The sequence below is a fragment of the Condylura cristata genome, unplaced genomic scaffold (assembly GCF_000260355.1).
Source record: "Condylura cristata isolate star-nosed mole 26May11 unplaced genomic scaffold, ConCri1.0 scaffold00019, whole genome shotgun sequence".
Taxonomy (NCBI): Eukaryota; Metazoa; Chordata; class Mammalia; order Eulipotyphla; family Talpidae; genus Condylura; species Condylura cristata.
In genome coordinates, this window is record NW_004567120.1 from 38864945 (window position 1) to 38886631 (window position 21687).

The window sequence follows — 21687 nt, forward strand, 5'->3', positions numbered from 1 at the left end:
CTTTGAATTTTGCAATTTATTGATTACCACCTACCTCAGTAAGGAGGTGACCTGTAGACAAGGATATTTGGTATTCTCTAGAGCATAAAAAGCCAAGAAAATATCAGGTAGACGACAGAATCACCCTCATATTCTGGGGGATTCATAGCAATGTAGACAGACTGAAGCCCTGAGGAAGGCTGCGAAATGACCCTCTAGCTGCACAGGTGATGGGGACATACCCTGGTGACATTCTTGGTGACTCAACATATTGTGTCATATTCAATGGGGACAGCTGGCATGTGTTTTGAAAATTTAGTTCAAATTTTTGTTCAGATGCACCTATACTGAGGACAGGGCAGGGACAGGCCCACCACAGTACCATTGTTGTGGGTTATTAGGAAAGACACTGAGTGACCCATAAAATCACACAGTAAACTAGCAAAGGCGAGACAGTAGCCATCATGTCTTCATCTCAGCTCAATGAGAGAAAGGTTCAATGCTCAACATAATGTTGTGTATGAATACAACCTGATTTATTTCAGAGAGATTGAACAAGAATGTAATAAAGTGCAAAAAAGATATCACTTGAGTGGGTTTTAAAGAGAGAGCGGCCTCCCTGGTGGCATAAGGGGTTAAATCTCAGCACTATGAAGCAAGCAGCAGCCACAGCAGAACCTCAATCTCCAGCCAGGGAATGACCTACATGGGCCAGCAGACCTCTCCTGTCTCCCTGCTGTGCCCTCCGCAGTGTGTTTCAGTGCACCTGCCTGTTCTGCTCCCCACTCTGTCTCTGGTGAGTCATCTCACCTCCCCCTTGCCCCCTGCAACTCTGGTCAACACACTTGCTCTTGTATGCATAAATAAATCTTTAAACATAAGTAGAGAAAAGTAAAATTAGTAATAAGAAAATGAAGCCAAAAAAGAACTTGAAAATGCCAACCACAGTTGGATGGAACCCAACTCTGGCTCTAAGCTTTCTAGAACGCACTATCCATAGGAGAATTTGGGCAACTGTGTGAAACACACACAGCACGCATGGCAAACATCAGGCTTTGTCTTAGTCAACTACTGGAATGTACCTGTTCTGCAACGTAGTGCATCTTACCCGTGGGCAGCCCCTTGGTTCACATTTTACTGAGACAGTTAACTAGATACAAACTCAATCCAGCCTCTCTGCCTTACAGCAGGTAAGTGTAGGTAGCTCATTAAGCCACTAGGGGTGTCTCTGAGAGATTGAGAAGCTTCTAGGAATAATGAGAGATCAAGACTCAGTCACTGGCTCTGAATCGATGGGTCTAAGACATGTAAAATGAAAATATACATCAAGAAAGTGCAAATAAGTTTTTTTATGCTATGAAGATTTTGTATACGCTTATGGATCTCTGAAATTAGGTAAATCTAAAAATAATTGAGGTAGTGAATGATAATTGCTCTCGGCTTGATATTTTATTTTATTTTTTTTTTAAAGATTCATTTATTTGTGCATACAGAACTGGGGTACAGGCCAGAGGCTCAGGGGCGGTGAGAGGCTTCACCAGAGACAGAGTGGGGAGCAGAACAGGCAGATGGACGAAGTACACTGCTGAGGGGAGTAGCGGGCGGGTCAGGAGAGGTCTGCCGCGCCATGTGGGTCACCTTTGGGGCAGGCGGGATTGAACTCATGCGGAAGTGAGTTTAGCTTCTTAGTTCTGTGCTTTAACTTGCTGCGCTACCAGGGAGGGCCAGATATTTTATTTTTATCTGATTTAAGGATTGCTGCAGCACGATATAGTCTGTCAATTAAAAAATTAAAAGTTGACCTACAGAGGACCTCCAGGCAACATTTTTAACCTCCCATGTAGTTCTTCAGAGAACTGATGTTTTAGAAATGCTTTTTAGCAAGGAGTATGGAAATGGTTTCTGATTATATATTTTTTGTTTATTAATTCAAGTTTAAACACTTTATACTGTGGGAAAAAAAAAAACACTTAAAATTATTTTCATGGTCAGCTAAATTGTAGAATAGAAGGTCCTGTCCATATTCCCCAAACAATATGTTGGCATTTACCCAGGAATAAAAAGGTCTTTGTGGGTGTTTTAGGATCAAAACCCTGTTGGACCCCGGGACTGAGGAGGGTCGCTTTAGAATACAGGTGGAGGCTTAGGTAGCACAGTGACTGACCGTGGCTCCAGGTACAGATCCCAAACAGTCCTGTTCCCCTGTGGACTCAGTTAAAATCTCATTTGGCATTGGCCCTGCCCCTGACATCCTCTTCCAAGGTACCCAGGAGTACCCATGCCTGCCTGTGCCTTCAATAACAGACCCGCTGACCTGAACCCAAACATGAACCCTGAAACAATCCATTGTCCAGCTCCATCAACTTTCAGTCACCAAGAATGATGTTCCTATCTGAAGGAAGCCCACAGACTTCAGTCTGATTGTGGATCTGGAAGAATTTGTGTAATTCAGGTCTGGCCTTGCTCTGCTTTGATTCAGATGCAGCCCTTCCCCTCAGGAACCCAAAGAGAGGCCACCTGCACTTCCAGAAGCACACCGACAGGGTTCAGTCCTAGTGTGGACTGAAGCAGTCTGATGACTACATTCTAGTCCCTTTCAGACGTGGCCTGGAGCCAATTGTGACCTCCCAGTTTACCCAACCAGTGACCAGAAGGGAGGCTTCCCTGGGATCCAGTTAGACCCACACTTATTTGTACGTTTTGAAACAGGTTTACAGCTGTGAACCCAACTACAGATACTGAAAAGAACATCTTTCCCAATGCCAGCACTGCTGATCAAGGCCTTGGAGACTATCGAATCTGTCTCGGGACCAGTCAGGACTCACATCTGCTCAAGGCCCTGGTAGCATACCTGACTACCACACTTCCCACTGAGGACCAAGCAGCAGCCACTGACCCAGGACCAATACTTCTGATGGGCAAGCCCATCAGCCCAGTGACTTGATAGGAGAAGGTCTTTGCCTGCCAAAGCAAGTCTGTAGAGACTAAAAGTGTTTACTCCTTCAAATGCATAAATATGAACCCAAGACCACAGGCATCATGAAGAAGCTGGTAAACATGACATCATCAAAAGAAACCAATACAGTTTTAGTAACCAACTCCAAGGAGAAATACAGATCTACAGCCTGCGTGATAAAAGTTCAAAATACTTATCTTAAAGCTCAGTGAGCAGCAAGAGACATACACACAAAATCAGGAAAAAGAAGGCATGAACAAAATGAGAAGACTGGTAAAGAAATAGAAAACATAAGAGAGAACCAAAGAGAAATTTTAAAGCTGAAGAATAACAAGAGAAATTCAATAAATTCAATAGCAAACTCAATAATGCAGAAAAAGGAATCAGTGAATTAAAAAAAATCTTTTGCAATTAGCCAATCAGAATTAAAAAAAAGTAAAAAGAATAAAAACACTGAGGACAGAATATGGAACCTATAGAAATCATCAAGTGAATGAATATATGCACCGCAGCAGTACCAGAGGGGTAAGAGAGAAAGAGGCAGGAAGCTTATTTACAGAAATAATGTCTATAAAATTCCAAAATCTTGGGAAGTATGGATACAAAATGAACATAGAGGAGATTACCCAGAGACACGTAATCAAATTGGCAAGAGTCAAAGACAAAAAAAGAACTTTCAAAGAGTAAAAACTACTAATCATATACAAAATAACCCCTTACCACAAGCTAGCAGATTTCTTAACACAAATCCTATAGACCAGGAAAGAATGGGTTGGTAGAATCAAAGTTCTGGAAAGAAAAACACTGCCAACTAATAATACCATAGTTGGAAGACCTGTCCTTCGGATGGAAGAGCGAAAGACAATACCGGGAAAGAAAAAACAAGCAAGTTTCTCACCACCAGAGATTCTCACTGGTAAGAATCTCTCATCCTGTGCACAGTCTTTTATGGATTTTATAGCATTACCATACTCACTATCTCATTAATGCTCAGAACAATACTACAACACAGTTATAAATGAGTCAAGTGAGAAGTTAAGTGACTTGTCTAAAAATGCAGCCAAGAAGCAATAAAAATAGGGCTAAGATTTACATTCTCTGATTTCCCAAATTCTTTTCTACTATACTCTCTTAGAGCTCAGTTTAAAAACACTTATCTGTGTCATAAAAACAGCCACACATAGAGGGCATGCTGACAGAAGGTATTTTAAAATAAGATTTCAAACATTCAAGAACAGTTATTGTAAGAAAAAATAGCATTTTTAAAATAATAACTGTGTAGGTTTAGAAATCATTGTACATGCTTATTTTAATTTTTTGTATAATTTTTATTCTGGTACTATTTCAAACTTACAAAAACTTGCGAGTATAATACTGGAATTCCCTTTATTTTTTATGAGACACAACTACATTTTATCACATTATACATTTCTTCTCTTTTTCTTCTCACTCTTCATAAATATCTCATATTTCATACATAGTACATATGTCTATATACACACACACATACAGGATGTGTATATATTAATATATAAACGCAGATAATACAGATACATAGTCCTACCGCAACCTTCTAAGAGTTATATACTTCTCTCCAAAACTTCTGATAGGTAATCAGAGATACTCTTGACTCTTTACCCTAAATGCCTCAGGAAGTATATACCTAGAATAACAAACCACAGTAAAATTACCAAAGCCAGGCACTGTATCATTGCTACAATGCTATTCTGTTATTGAGGGATCTGTGAGCCAGATTTAAAATAAGGACTGTCACTTGCTGGTGTAAATGGAGCTTCACAGGAACACAACCACAATTTTCTCTATTTCTGAGTTATAATATTAAACTTGAGTAGTGGTTAGAGAAACCATAGGACACAGAAAGCTGAAAATATGTATTATTTGACTGTTTCCAGACAAAAGTTTTGAACTCTTCAGCTAATTCAAATTTCATATTCAAACTTCACCGACTGCCCAAATAATAGTCTTCATAGTTACTATTCCTCCTTTAGGCCCTACGAGATCACCCATCACATTATGTTTTATGATTTAATAAGATTATACTCATTAATCTCTTTAAACCTGTAAAAGTTCTTTATCTTTTCTTTTTATTTAATGGCACTGAAAATGTTGAAGAGGAAAGGACACTTATGTTGTTGAATGTCTCTTGAGATGGGTTTATCTGGTATTTTCTAATAATTCACTCAAGTTAAAGACTTTTGGCAGGAATAACACGAAAGCTGCTGTATTTTCAGTGCATTTGAAGGGTGGGGGCTCTGGTTTCTCCCTGTGACAGTGGTACTCATTTTAATCATAGTTCAGTTGGTTTTGCTACTTTCTTTCAACATGAAATTATGTTTTTGCCTTTGATATTAACATATGTGTTGGTAGATAAGCTAAGTGTATATAATATCTTGGTTTGAAGAGACGTTCACTATGATGATTAACACCTGATCATTTTCTAAAGCCTCATCTTGGTGGGTTGATGATGGGCAGGCCCATGTACTCAAAGTGCAAGAGAAAATCCTAAGGCCAGTACTGACTAGAAGTCAGGTTAACACAGAACGTGGTACCTTATCTTCAGTGCCTTTTTGAGTGTGGACAATAGATGTGCTATGGAAAACAGGGGAGATGGCTTGAATAACAGGCTCTTTCTGGAGCAAATTACTCTCGGAATGCTCAGAATAAGTGCTGAATAATATTCTATCAGAAAATGCGGAGATCCAAATGCACTACTACATGAATAGGAAAACTTCCATCCATTCAAAATGTTTGTGCGTGGGGCTGTGAGACGGAAGTGCACCGGGCCGAGCTGAGACTGTCTCCACAGCCCTCGGCAGGGAAAGTTCTTAGACCACTTTCAAAACTGCCTTACGGATAGTGGGAGCTGTCGTAACACCTCTAAGACATTTCTGATTGGACTCAAGACAAAGTCAAAAAGTAAGGTCGCATCAAGGTCTTGAAAATCAGACTTTTTTTTTTAAGATTTATTTATTTATGCATATAGACTGGGGTACAGGTCAGAGGTGCAGGGGCGGTGAGAGGCTTCACCAGAGACAGAGTGGGGAGCAGAACAGGCAGATCGACGAAGTACACTGCTGAGGGGAGCAGCGGGCGGGTCAGGAGAGGTCTGCCACGCCATGTGGTCACCTCCGGGGCAGGTGGGAATCGAAATCATGCGGAAGTGGCTTTAGCTTCTCAATGTTGTGCTTTAACCCGCTGCGCCACCAGGGAGGGCCGAAAGTCAGACTTTTAAAGAAATTAATTAGAAGACTGACTAGGGAAACCAGGAACAGACCATTTTCTTCCCAGAGTTATTGACTTAGCCCTGATTGATGTTTTGGTTCTGTCCACCCTCTGATATTAAAAAGAAGAGGATGAATTGGAGGACTGATTTTGAGTACAATTATTTTCAATGCCCCTTTAATATTGGCTTTAAAAAAAAGCAAATAGTGAAATGATAATCATAAAGACAAGAAGGGCATATGGTTTTCTGGATGGTACTAGAGGGATATCCTGAAGCACTGGAACTATATAAATATATATAAAATATTTATAAAGGTGGCCCATATTAAGCATATAAAACTATTATTAAATGCAGCAAACTATATGTGAGAAAATCCATAATCCAAAGAACTTTCATCATTAAAAAAGAATGAAAAAAATGAACTGAGGATGCAATTCAAAAAATTAAAACCACAAAATAAAGACTATATTCAGCAACATAAATCAGGGGACTGAAAACACAGATTAAAATGAATCCAACTACTGACATATTCAAGAGATAACTAAGATGGGCAACTTGCTACATTGTAATTACAAATTTGAAAGAGGAAACATAACCTGTTATCAGAAATATGAAAAGAAAAAAAATGTGCACAAAGATGATGACCAATTGTTAGTTATGATCACAGTCTGGTCAGACACCTTGGGTGAAGTTGGTTCTTTCTCTGGATACCAACCTCAGCTGAAAAGATTCTAAGTCACTGGAGTTGAAGCGTGATTCGCTTCTCTCCTCTGGGGCCAGTGGGAGCAGCTGGTGGAGATGTCAGTGGTGAGAGAGGAGGCCGCAAAGGTGAGGGATGGGGGACTGATCCAGCCTGTGGGGTTCTGCCGGTGTTTGCAGCAAACGCTTGGACAAGGCGAGCTTGGCTTCCTCGCAGGTACTTCGTCTGCGTCCTCCCTTAGTTCTGAATCAATGCCCCCTTTCACAATGCCCACTGTTTCAGCGACAGCAAGGGAGACAAAGGACTAGAGTGGAGCTAGTCGGTCAAAATCACAATTCTGGGAACTGAATGTGATGAGCACTTTCGGGAACCTCAGGGGGCTGTAAGAACTGCTTCCTGTTAGTTAGAACTTTATTTCCTAGTCATTTCTGTAGGGTAATTGTGTCTAGCATCCACAAACGTGCTTGTGCAGAGTTAGATCTGAAGACACGTTTATGGAACAAAGGAAGCCATTTTCTTTCCTTTTTTTTTTTTTTTAATTTATGTATCTACTTACATTATTGTTCCTTCTACAACAGCGTTTACTTCTCCCTCCCCCTCCAGTCATCACCACAGCCCCCACATCCCTCCCTCCTCCTGACCCCGCTCGCCCCTCCCCTGTAGGAGCTCTCTGGCTTATACTGGAAGGGATTATGCTCAGTGAAATAAGTCAGAAGGAAAAACATAGCCAATGGTTTCAGTAGTAGGGGAATTGAAGAAAACCAAATAAGATATAGGAGAAAAAAGTGTAGTGTTGTTACGATACAAAACAAAACAAAGGCGGCCATTTTTATTCAGATCAGGTGATTCTTTCCCTGTTCCCCTGATCTTGGCCCTGAGGTGGAGATAACCTGAGGGCAGAAACAAGGCATGGTGTTCCCAGGTTCCAGTTGCTTTTTAGCAATTTGCCCTAGTCAGTCCACGAAGTCTTCCTGTTTTCTGCCCACACTGTTTTTGCCTTTGGTGATATTTTGCAGGCACATCTGTGCAAATAGAATCATCTGTGATTGGATAGAAGTTTATTTACTAAACACATTCCACCAGAGAAACCTCTAGAGGTAGCAACTAGTGATGAGAACCATCCTCCTGGGATCTTCCAGGCAGCAATAATGACAGCACTAATAGCTCTCAGTTACTAGTGCATCCACGAGTATCCAAAGCAGCAATTTCAAACCAAGTGTGACACTATAGGGATTTTGCAGGCTGTACTGATATTTCCACTAATAGCATGCAATTACAAGTGCATTCAGGCCTGTAACCTTGCCTACTCCCAAGCTTACTAGGCATGATTTCCTGCCAAAAATAAAAATGTGCAAATGTAGGTGAAACAAATATGTGGGAAGCAACATTCCTTATTTAAAAAGGTTTGAAGAACCAGGTAGATTTGGGTTCAAATCCTGTCTTTGTGCCTTGTTGCATACTTGATTTTGGAAATTCATCTTTTCTGTCTGAACCCCTCACCTGAAAAAGAAAATAACAGCTTTTCTGTGAAGCTGCAGAGTGTTGCAGTTAAAAACAGTCACTGGCCCCCCCTGGTGGCACAGCAGGTTAAAGCACAGCACTGAGAAGCTGCAGCCACTTCAGCATGAGTTCGATCCCCACCCAGAGGTGACCCACATGGTGTGGCAGACCACTCCTGACCCGCCCGCTGCTCCCCTCATCCCCTCAGCAGTGTACTTTGTCCATCTGCCTGTTCTGCTCCCCACTCTGTCTCTGGTGAATCCTCTCATAGCACCTGTGCCTATGACTTGTACCCCAGCTCCCCAGCTGTGTGCATAAAAACGTATTAAAAAATTATATATATATATATATAGTCACTAACTTCTGCTTCTGGATATGGGCAACTGAATACACTCACTGAATACACTGCTTTTAGGATATGGACAACTGAATACATTCACACCTAGATGATGAGAAAAATTTGGGTAAACTACAGAATTACAACCTCTCCTCACCCTATCAGAGGGCTGAGATTCCAGGACAACCTTCCTCTTCTAGGGAGAAATGGAACACACCTAAGACGGGTAACAAAAGATGTGTGGCTGCCATGCAAACAGGCAAGATGAAATCAGCAGTAGTGCAAACAAGCTGCTACGAGCTTGGTGTTGTCCAGCTGGCATGACAGAAACAACCCTGGAGAGGAAGACTTAGGTGAGTCAGCACTGGCTTGAGGCATCTTTTCTAAGGGCTCGCATAGTGCTCAAGAGAAAGTACTCATACGAGTAACAAGTAGAACATAACCCAGTAACAATTGAGCTGAAGAGCTAAATAGATATTTTCCAAAGAAGACATACAGATGCCAACAGCACATGAAAACATGCGCATCATCACTTATCATCAGAGAGAGCCACCTCACACCTCTGAGAATGGCCTGCATCAAAAAGAACAGAACCAAGCACTGGTGAGGGGATGGAGAGAAAGGCGTCCTGTGTACTGTCGGGGGAGGTAGGTTGGTCCAGCCCCTTGTGGAAATCGTATGGACATTGCTCAAAATACTAAAAATAGGTTTACCATCTGATCCAACAATTCCACTCCTACGTATCTACCCAAAGATCGCAAAAACACTAATTACAAGGGATGTCTGTGTCCCACTCTCTACAGAGCTGTTTCCAATAGCCAAGCTATGGAAACAACTGACTGACTGAGTAGTGGCTTAAGAAGTTGTGAAAGAGAAAAAGAATGGAATTCTATTCAACTTAAAAAAAAAATCCACTCCTGCCATTTACAACAACATGGGTGGAACTCAAGAATATAATACTAAGTGAGGACTCAGAAGGAGAAAGACACATATCAGATGATGCACGTACACATGGAATGCAAAGAAATAAAAACAAAGGATCAGATAAAACCAAACCAATTAAAAACCCTAGAAAACTGGGCCCTCCCTGGTGGCACAACAGGTTAGGACACAGCACTGCAAGCTGGCCGCAGCTGCCTCAGTGTGAGTTTGATCCCTGGCCCGGAGGTGACCCACAGGGCACAGCAGACCTCTTCTGTCTCACCCACTGCTCCCCTCAGCAGTGGACTTTGTCCATCTGCCTGTTCTGCTCCCCATCTGTCTCTGGTGAATCCTCTCACCACCCCTGCACTGCACCTCTGGCTTGTACCCCAGTTCTGTATGAGTAAATGAATAAATCTTAAAAAAAAAAAAAAAAAAGCCCTAGAAAACTGAGTTGGAATCAAAGTCTGGCCAGGAAATATTTTTCAATGCCCCTTCCTCAACAAAACACATTTTCAGTAAAAACCTTTAACTTAAATAAAATGGTTTAAAAGACAATGCTGTATATTTTATTGAACATTTTATAAACCATTATGGCCAACATTAAAAAACCAAAAAGCGTGCAAAAATTACAAATTAATCAATCAACTCAACCAGTTGTGTACGGTTTTATTTTCTTGAAAGGCTTTGTTCTTTTTTGTGCATTGTGGTATACTTTTAAAATAAACAATGAGCATTTAAAAATGAAAAAGTTTCCCTATAAAGATATCACTCACCATTGACAAAATATTTCTGTCCAAATGAAGTTCAATGTAGGCTTCTCTGGCAAGCCCGTAACCGTCCACACATGGCTTCACTGATTGAGGCAAAAGTACCAGGAGTGGTCGGCGACCAGGTCAGCATGAAGCCCAGGCCACTCACTGAGTTTACAGTTGTACTGCCATACTTGGGACCTGTCGGTGAAGTGTAGCGACCCAGTGTGGCACAGGCACTTCAGCCTGAGGTGTAGGGCAAGCGGCCGGGAAGTGCCGGACCCCAGGAAGTAACTTTAGAGGCCCATTGCCTCTCCCTGGCCCTGGAACATTTCTTCTGGCCACTGTTACTGTGCCCGAGGCCATTTCAAGGACAAGGCCCTGACAGAGCAGTGTGCTTTTGAGACCACCTGGCGTGCACACGCGACTGAACCCCGTTAATGCCCCTGTGTAAACTGTTCCATTTCTGGCAAGCGAAGGCAGAGTCTACTTGGCACATGGCCTCCAAGACAATCCTTCTATTAAGTGCCCTTGTTGATTAAGACATCACCTAATCTGGGAAGGCCTGACACTTTCTCTCCTTGTCTTTTGGGGAGCAGAGCTGGTTTGCAAATCAACAAAAACGAACAGCGGGAGGCATTCAGGGCCAAGTACGTAATAGGAAACTCTCCGCATAAATCCCCATGGAGGATCCAATGGTCAGTAAAGGATAAGCACTAAAAATGTGCTCCTATGGACCCCACATACACAAACACACACACTTAAGTCTTACAGATTACCACAGCCATCTTTTACAAAGTAGACCAACACATGATTATTTTTTACGGGGAGGGTAATAATTCTGTGAGAAAGGGGCCAGGCTAAGAACACATGCTTTGACTCCATTTTTATAAACCCCTCAAAAATAGAAAATCACTGTTGCACCTAAGTTTCCTAATGGGGCTGATCCGTGTTGGATTCGTGGCTTCCGGTCACCATTATTTTAGAGCTTAGAATGCTTTCAGTAACTTCTAGTAGGGTGAGACTTTTGGCCCTTCTGGGGACCTTTAGTTGGTGACAGACGATGCTGAGGCTGGTAACCAGCATTGTGAGGTCGGTGCTCTGGAGGTGGTCCGCATTTCGCGATGGTACTCCCACCTGCCACCAGATAGGGTCTGGCAATCTATCCCGAGTCATGCCCTTCCCCTTGTCTCAGACTGAACCCCAAGTTCTTTCCCATGTTCCCTTGCATCTGGGTTATTAAAGAGGACGTTTGTCTTCAGTGCTCTGTCGTGACCCAGTCCTTATTCCCCGTCTGGCTAACTGCATCTGCCATTCTGACCCCGGCATGTATGACCCCATGACCCTTCCTCCTCATACGCCCACCTCTGCCTTTCCTCTTCCCTCCCACCATAAGTGAACTCAGACGTACAAGCAAATTTTCACAACAGGTTGATTTTATTTCAATGAGTGCCTCTGTTGTAAAATTCAGTGTCTACACGATTGGTTACTTCCCAGACACAGACCTCCGGATATACAGCACGGAGTTAGAGGTTTGGCCTATGAAGTCACTGCCTGCGCAGCTGCTCGCTTGAAGTAGACGTCTTCACACTGCCTTGTTCCTCTTCTGCTTCGTCTTGGTTCAGTTTCTCATTCAGTTTGCGGTAGTGGCCAAATACTGTTTGTCTTCTAGTTTTCCCAACGTTTCTTACGGTGTTGACCCGTTTTTCAGAGGGTTTTTTATGCAGATTCCTGCGAAGGGGAGGCTTCACCTTCATGCTTGTCTTCATGGCCTGGAAGGACAATGGCATTAAGTCAGTTTTGGGGAGGAAGATGGTAAACTAACAGGTATGTGGCTTCATGAGAAGGGGGCCAGGGTACAAGGGAGGGCACTGTGGTGGTCAAGGACAGGGAGATATCTTGGGGAAGGGGGACTCAATAAACATAACTGAAGGGAATAGCTTGTGGAGGGCCATCTTACCTTGGACCTCGGTTGACAGGAAGTCTTTGCCTTCTTATTCTGTTTGGAACTTGAGGTCGGTTGCTCCATATCTAAAGTAGGCTCTGGGCTTTTTTTGGTTATTCTAGCCATACTGAAGCTTCCAAGTGGTCTCCCCAGGTCTCCTGACCATCTAATGCCTAACTCTCCCTAGGACAATGAAGGGCCACACTCCTCAGCTCTGATTGGCCACCAAGGTTCTCTTCTAGCCAATGGTAGCTAAGGTTGACTTAGCATCACAAAGCACTACTATGATATCCTCCATGTGGGAGAGGTCACTGGGGTGGCCAAGTTGCTTAGACGTCTCTAGGAGACCTATGTGGGAGTGATGCTTGGGATACAGATGGTTTACTTGGAGAAAAGAGAATGCTGACACCCTCCAAAATAATATTCCCAAACTGAAATTCTACCCCTCTTCATGTCCCCATGAATGGTGTAATGGTGTACGTAGTAGAAACAGAACTTTCCATTCAGGATATTCTCTAAGACACCACCTCTTCTCCCCCACCAAGTGGTTTATTCTGCTGGTTCCCATTCTTTTTTTTTGGGGATAGCTCACCTAGAATTCCTCCACAAGTAATAAATACCAGCAGAGCTACGACTCATCCTACAAACACAGTTCCCACGAATAAACATCTCCCTACCTAGATCATCTGGCATTAAAGGCTGCTGACTTAGATTATTTTCTGCCAGTTCTGCTTCTTACATGTAGGGATTAGAATTCATTCACGATGGTTGCTTTTATCTTTACTTTTATTCTATCATTAGACTCTGGCAACATTATTATCACTGAGTTTTGGCAAGGTTCTGCCTCATACATTTTATTCTATGTTTCTTTCACTCTTCCTATACAATCCAATGCTCATTCCCACCATCAGGCACCTACTCTGATAGGCTTGAATTTTGTTTAAGTGTATGTTTATATTTTTGTGAAATATATAACCTTGTGAAATGTATATATTTGAATATGTAAATGTGTTACATTTTTTAACTTGTGCACCCAATATTCTGCTTTTACATTCACCTTTTGCAGCTATATGTGTCTCTATCTCTTTGTTTCCAGGACTGCATCTTCCTATTAGGGTGCATGCAGCAAGTTTTATTATCCTCTCCCCTGTGCCCTGCTAGGGACACCTATGCTGATGTTATACTCCAATGCCATAGACAATGCCATAATAGCCATCCTCATTCATGTGCCTTTATCGACTTCTGCATATGTTTCTCTCAAATTTACAGTGGAGGATAGAATTTCTACATCATAGATAGGCATCATTATTGTAGTCCACTGGGGCTTCTATGACAGAGTAACATCACCTGGGTATTTATTTCTCTCAGATCTGGAGACTGGAAATACAAGGTTAGAATGTTAGCATGGGTAGGCACTTGATGAGGGCCCTTCTGCCCTCATATGGCCTTCCTTGCTGGACAGAGGCATGGAGAGAAGCAGAGAGAACTACCTCCTGTCTTTTCTTCTTTTTACAAGGGCACGAATACCATCCTTAGGTCCCATCCTCACGAGCTAAACTAATTCTAATCACCTATAGGCCCCACCGCCAAATCCCAGCATATTGCTGACTAGTTTCGACATAAGAATTTTAAAAGAACACATGTTTTACATCTATGTCAGAGTTTCACTAAATATTACAGACTGTACTCCAAGACAGCTGTCCCAGTCTACATCCTCAGTGGGATTACGTCATTATCTGTTGCCCTGCGCCAGTACTTGGCTTGAAAGGCAGCCTCTTCCACTTAAGGAGCCTTCTGATGTTCACGCCCCTGTGCAATCTATTCCCCTCAAGTGTAGGCTCTTCCTGGTGACTTGCTTCCAATGACCAGAATCAACAGATCTCAGCACCAGTAATTATTTTGATTTACTTGATATAGAAACAAATAATGTAATATGTAAGCCACTTCCAAGTTGATACAAGTATAGTTCATATTTTGCCTAATTCAATCTTCAAAAGATGATAGAAAATTATTATTTTATTGGGAATGTATAAAATTCAGTGAAAGAATCCACATTTCATTACTCAGCTCCACAGGCTTACAGGTCACCGAACAGTCACTATATATGACATTTATTGCATTTAACTCTCAGTAACTTGTGACAGGATGAATACTTTGTGAATGTAGAATAACTGCCCTTTGTTACACCATGTATCCGTGTGCTCAACAGTAAAATTTGCTTTCATTTTTTAAAAACATTGTATTTTCTCCCTCATTTTTTAAAAATATGTATTTATTTATGAAAAGAACTGGGGTACAGGCCAGAGGTTCAGGGGCTGAGAAGACTCACCAGAGACAGAGTGGGAAGCAGAACAGGCAGATCCACTGAAACACACTGCTGAGAGGAGCAGTGGGGAGACAGGAGAGGCCTGCTGTGCCATGTGGGTCACCTCCCTGGTCAGGGATCAAACTCATGCTGCAGTGGCTACAGATAGCTTCACAGTGCTGTAACCTAAGTCCTTGCACCAACAGGGAGGTCCTTTTCTCCCTCAATTTTTATGTAAAATTCTGTATTTCTGGATTTTAGCTCTATGCCCTATATCCATACATAGACATCTCATGCTGCCTTTCAGAGCTCTACTGTAACGAAACTACTCAGCTATCAAGTACTCTGGTTATTTCCATAACTTGACTGTTATAGGTAGTGCTTCAAGGAACACAGCAGTGTAGCTGTACCCCAAAATCAGTGTAGGTTTCTAGGAGTAGAACTGCAGGATCCTATGGTAGGGCTATTTTAATAGTTTCAGAAACCTCCTTCTCTATAGGTGCAGAACCACCAGCTCAGTAAGAGGATTCCATTTTCTACTTTAATAATGTCCTTGCTTTGAGAGGTCAGAATAACACCTGAAGGAAAAGTGGTGATATGTGAATTAACACGTTAGTTGAAAGAACAATATAACTGTTCGTTTTCAACGGTGATCCCTTCACTGAAAATGTTTTCTTACTTATTCTCAACTTATTTGTTACCCTCAAATATACTACTGATCAATAATATGCTGTGGCCTGCGAGAATACACAGGCAAGGCAAACCTAGATTCTGCTCTCAAAGAGCTCAGGAATCTAGTGGTGGGGTGGCAATATTTTGTTCTCTAAAGAGCTATACAGTAAATAATTTTGACTTTTGTAGCATATGGTCTCCATCAGAACTACTATACTCTGCCCATGCAGCAGGAAATTAGCCACAGAAAACACAAACAAGAATGTGTGTGTGTGTGACTATTTTTTTTCTCCTAATCAGGCAGCTAAACCAACTTTTTGGCCCCTAGGCCATGATGCGATTTTTGTCAGTGCTTACTATTTGTAGGGATTGGCTTGAATGTTGTGTTTAACAGGACCCAGGATGTAGCACGAAGACACAGCATGATCAGTTAGCTATGCTTTCACAGTTTCATTTGTATGGCTGCAGAAATGGCATTCCCCAACCTATGTCTTTGGCATGAAAGACAGACATTAACAACACAATATCACACTTGTGGAAGATGCCATCAAAGACATGGGTGTCTAAAATGCTTTTAAAATGAGTGTATTCTTTTTCTTATTGAGGTAATATTGGTTTGCCGTACTGTGAGTGATCCAGGTGCATGTACCACACCATATCCACCCATGAAAACACAGCACAGTAGAACCTCATCTTATCACCGACTACAGTGTTTCTAGAATGTCTGAAGGTTTCTTTCACCAGTGTAGTCTGTTTCTTCCAGTATCTTCTTTACTTTGTTAGTGTTAGAACTACTCTCCACTCTCCCTTGCTTGAAGATTGGTAATCCCGGATTGTAAATTCAGGATTTTGTATAGAGGAATAAGATGATGTGTGTGAGTCTGGTTGGTTGAGCTTGAGTTGTACTAGAAAACTTGATTTTATTAAAATAAGTTTGCATATCATTCTTTTTTGTGTGTGATAAATTTTCACGAGAAGTTTTCCAATGTCCTGTCTGAATGTTAAAGATCTGGCTGGCTGCTAGAAACTTGGGAGCAGTAATCAGTGAGAATGGAGTGGAAGCTAGAAACCCAGCTTTCAACATGCGTGAGGTCCGTGGTCACTTGTGCCAGTTTTCTAATACACATACCCTCACCTGCGCCTGGTGTGTCCAGAGAATTTACCTGAGGTGGGACAGTGGTAGTTCCCCAGAGCTAACACCAGACAGAAGGTCTAGAAATCTGATAGCTCTTATTCTATTCCACATCTTAGCCTCTCTTATGCCCAATTCTGTAAGTTACTGGGACTACTTCCTGAATATTTGAGGATTCTGTAATGTAAATCTGTTTCTGTCCCCACTTTTCTTAAGGCCTGCTTGAGATTCAGCTTTCTCAATTCTGCTAAGTCAGTTATTACTGGTTCATTTGCTTTCCAACTTCCAAACTGTTGTTGCTGTTTTTATTTGCTCCTATTCTGTCTGTCCTTGTGGATTCTAGTGAAGTTTGCAGAGGAAGTGAAATTAGATGTGTATATTCAATCTGCTATCTTATTATCTTCTGCCTCTGGAGTAAAGCAGGAGGGATTTATACATTTAGGAAACCCAGAGTCATCCTCATGGTGGGGATTCACACACATAAACTGCATTGAATGTGGAAATGAGATACATTTGAATTCTGCAAGGAATTGAATCAAAACATATATACAATAAAAGAAATAGTTGTGTTTTTTTTTTATGGCTCCCAGTTTGTTATTTAGTCTTTAATGAAATTGTGAAGGCTAAGAACATCTATTTTATGTACACTGTATTCTTCTGATCTCAAGTAAAGAACTTTGCCTCTTGTTCATTAGGTTTATAAGATGATTAGAAAGCCTTTAGTGTCCCTTCTGGTAATCGGATTGTCACAAATAAACATTCTAAGTGAGGCAGGCATGATGGTTACTGGGTATTAATGGCATCTTGGGGCATAAGTTGAGATGACTGGCATTGTTTGAGACCAAGAGAAGAATGACATTAACAGAACCTGGTTGTATGATGTGACTGAGTAAGACGTGGAACACAAATGCAGAGTAGCAAAGGGCAATTGTGTTCTGTTAGAATGAAATGAGATGGAAAATACATCACAAACTCTAAAGGCCTGACGGGTGTCTTTTCTGTGAGTGTGCTTGTCTCCTGCCGGCACTCACTGCTGTTTGAATCTTGCTAGTATTTTGGTATTAACAAGTATTTCAACCTGTCCCGTGTGCTTAATGAATTGCACTGAACACAACATTAGAAATGTGTGAACTTATTTGCCAGAGAGGAGAGTCCATTGCTCATTTGCTTAAAAGATGTGTGTCCACAGTAAGGGGAACAGTCCATCAGAAGAAGTAGATGTCATAAAGTTAGGAGCTCAAAGTACAATTTCTAATCTGAATGAGTTTAAAATATAGGTCAGGACCTAGAGGCACAGCCAAAGGACATCTATATCGCCTAAATGTGAGAAGCTCTGAGGAAGTGTGTAGGAAAATTAAATTCAGCAGAATATCAATTTTAAAATGGGAGAGGTCTAAACTGGCTTTGATTGTGTTTTGTTTTACTTTTTCTCCAATTTCGTTAATTCTTTTAACCAACAGTTAAGGGAACACATTGTTCACAGACCGATCCTGTGCTTGGTGTCTGGAATGTAAATGTGAAAAGAGCAAAAACCTTTATTACTGTCTACTGAATGCACATTCTGCAAAGTTACGCCACTGGGTCTGCGGTAGGTAGATGATTAATCCACCTTTCTTCATCTATTCCTGAGAACTTCGCGTGGCAGCGTCTATTCTCCCTAATGACTGTTCTAATATTTGTGATTTAGGGTCTCCATAAGAAACAGAACCCATCCAAATTGGGATACATTTTAGAGGAGCATCCATGTTTAAAAATGAATTAGTTATAGACATCTGAGTGGAATAGCGAGGACACTAGAGAGATACCTCAGGAAGCTCAGTTAGAAGCAAAATTGGCATCACCTTAGCCTGAAAGAACGTGGAATTGGGAAGAATTGTGTAAAGACAGATGCCTTGAAAGGAACAGTGACAATCCGTCCAGGGACACGGGCAGTCACCTAACAGGACAGATTGCAGGAGAATAAATACTCTGCCCCATCTTTGAGTCTCCTCCTTGGGAGGCCTGAGCTCAACCCCAAAGCACATGCTTATGGAATGCCTACCAGTCAGCCCGCCAGTCAGAGAGAAAGAGCACGCAGGGCGGAGGACAGATGTGAGTGGAGTTACAAATGAAATGCAGGAACACAGAGCACATGACTACACAATTTGAACCTGAGTGGTCCCAAGGCTCACAGGTTTGCATGAAACTTTTCAATCTTACATAGTCCTGCTTTGGTAAGATCATAGTTGGTGGAAGACAGCTACAATATTCTCATTGTAACAGTTACAATATTACAAATAAATGGGCAAGGTTAAGAACATGAACTGATGATTCTTAGATTTTCCCACTTATAGCCAATAAATGTCCAAAGGCCTCACCAGATCTTGGACTCTTTTTAGTCTGATATTTCTAGAGCACTATGACCCAGAGATGAATTACACACATGAAGGAGCTCAGAATTGAATGTGCAATACCAACAGCAATAGCTTTAGCTGTGTCTATGTCTCCATCTGTATTTAAGTCTTTATCTGCATCGTCTGTATCTTTGTAAACAAATAATTGTATCTTTGTAAACAAATAACTGTAGCACATGTCCAGGTAGCTAAAAGTTGCAAAAGTACAGCTCTACAATATCACAGAAGAGGAAACTATTAGCATATGACTGGAGGTTGGAAGAATAAGGAAAGGTTTTTATAAAACTGGCATTAATGTACGAGTAGGAGAACCAGGAGGTAATCACAACTAGCTGCATCTGAAATCGTGGAAACTTTATCAGAAAGAAAGTCAACTTCCAGGCCATGTCTAGTCTACCTTCTACTATGCAAATCTTGGTCTTATCTCTTAGAACTTCATCTATAGAGGGACACGGGTGGAAGAATGTTTTAGCTCACATAAAACAGAATCCTAGCGGTGGTTTTTATTGTTTTCGCAAACATTTTCAAATTCTTAATTTGTAGCATTAATATGTTTTCCTTCTAGTCAAGATCATTTGTCTTCAAGATGAAGTTTTTGTTCTTCATCTTTAGTGAAATACACTTCAGCAAACTTCATGGAATCCCATGAAAGGATGCACAGAAACACAATCCTAATCAAGGCAGAGAACAATACTGATCACACAAACCTCACCTTCATTGTTTCTCAATATGCTCTTGGAATTCATCCAAAAGGCAAGATCTTAATACAGAGACTAGCAACATCACTACTTATGAATCAAACTGGTGTTCTGCTTTTGACTCACTCTAGGACTTTGGCAAACTTAGTGCATCTCTTAATTTTGGCAGCACAAACCAAAGCACGTAAGCACAATTTGGGCTAAAAATTCTAATCTCACTCACTCAGTGGGCACTTCATTTAATTGTTCCTCTTAGCATAGGTTTCCTGATAATCAAAATATTCACCTCCTTACTAATTATTTCCTACTAATGCTTCTCTCCTGACAGTAGCAGAAATCCACCTGCAATCTTAGTAAAAGCGTTTGAAGAAATAGAAAATTCCTCTGTTGCTGGAAGTATTTGAAATGAAATTCTATTATTTTCCATCTTTAGAGTTGGGCAGGATTTTTAGTGTGACCAGTTCAATCCTTGACCAGTTTGTATTCAGTAAGCAGAACCCTTGTGAGGAGTTGTAGCTTTACCACGATTAGCTGATTTACTCTTTAGTTCCCAAATTTCTAAAGTTACCTGTCTAGCCAACTAGGCCCATGATGTAAAGCCAGCTCTGAGCCCACCTTCTCTATCAAACCCTATTTCACCACTTTCATTCTAAAAGGTGTTGATCCCACCAAAAGTGCTGTAGCTTCTTCTTACCTTCCCCTGTTACTGTTGTCGTTCAAGCTACGGTCACCTTTTGTTATGTGGTTTGGATGGACGCCTTCAGCTACCATGAAAAGTCATTAGTTTAAAATACCCAGTGTAGCTTCTATGGAGAATGGTATGGAGATTCAAAAAAAATTAAAAAACCCAAAAACTGGAAATAGCATACACGCAGGCAAGATCGGTTCTAGTAATTTACACAAAGAATATGAAAAAAGTATAAATTATGAAAGATTTATGTCTTCCTATGTTCATAGCAGCATTATTTGCAATAGCCAAGTCTTGAGACGACCTAAATGTCCATCAACAGATGACTAGACAAATAAATTCTGGTACAGATGCTCCATGGAATACTACTCAGCTATTAGAAAAGATGAAAACGTGCCATTTGGGACAACATGGGTGGACCCTGAGGTGATTATCCTAAGTGAAATAAGCCAGAAAGTGAAAGATAGCTACCAGATGGTTTCATTCATTTCTGGAATATAAATTACCAAAGGGGGGGAACTAACAAAACACAACAGCAATAATTCTTAGATTTTGTGAAAAATATGCTGGTTCCCAGAGGGCATGAGGGAGGGCAGAAGAGGGAAGGGGAGGAAGGGGAGGGTCACTAGCTCTGGTGGACAGGGAGTAAGACACGTGAACATACGGAGGGGTGATGCTGACTTCACTCTGATTAGACAATTATGTAAATGCTTAATAAAACTGGACTAAAATAAAGTATTAAACAATAAAGATCTTATTAACTCAGTCTCAACTATCCCAGTTTTTCTTTACCCACTCACTCACCATTCAATCCATCCAGCTACTCTAACTAAATGTCCGACTCGCTAGGAAACAGGCCAGGTGTATACCTACTGTGTTAATCATTCCCTCTACCCAGAATCCCTTGCCTCTTGATCGGCCTACCCTACTTAGGGATGCTGCTAAAACGTTCTCTCCTCTGCAAAGCATTCTCTTCCTCCCAACACAATGAATCCTTGACTTCTCTGTACTCTTAGAAGTATGCACTACATTGTGCCATAAGCCCATTCTTTTGTTGCAATTTCCCTGAACAAAGGGATGTGTTCCTCACATTTGTATTAACCAGGCTTACTACCATGGCTGAAAAACAATGGAGGCTTGATATTTGCAGAATGAATTGGCTAATGAATCGAGTACAAACATGGCCTGCCTGAAAGGTCACCCTATCTGAGTGCACTATTAGGGGTAGGTATTCCACAGAGACAGCTCCCTGTCATCACGCCCACCACTATGGTGAGGTGGGATGCAGCTGGATTAAGAGGGACCATGGGAATTTGACCAACAGTTTACAGTTTTGGAGGCCGTTCTTATATTTAACATTGCTTTTCATAGAGAGCTGCTAAGTGATGCTAATCAATGAAGTAATAAACAAAATATCTTCCAGTGAGATCAGTTTTAGCATACAAGGCATACAAGAGGTGGGAAA

The 21687-nt window shown here is 41.4% G+C and overlaps 1 protein-coding gene across 1 annotated transcript; it reads right to left on the minus strand.

Moving 5' to 3' along the window:
- Positions 1-11936: 11936 nt before the first annotated feature.
- On the minus strand, positions 11937-12460 carry LOC105853849 (spermatid nuclear transition protein 4-like). The gene is made up of 2 exons (XM_012727085.1): positions 12350-12460; positions 11937-12161 (listed from the first exon to the last, which is right to left on the minus strand). The coding sequence occupies exons 1-2, from the start codon at positions 12458-12460 to the stop codon at positions 11937-11939; spliced, it is 336 nt and encodes a 111-aa protein (XP_012582539.1).
- Between the last annotated feature and the right edge of the window lie 9227 nt (positions 12461-21687).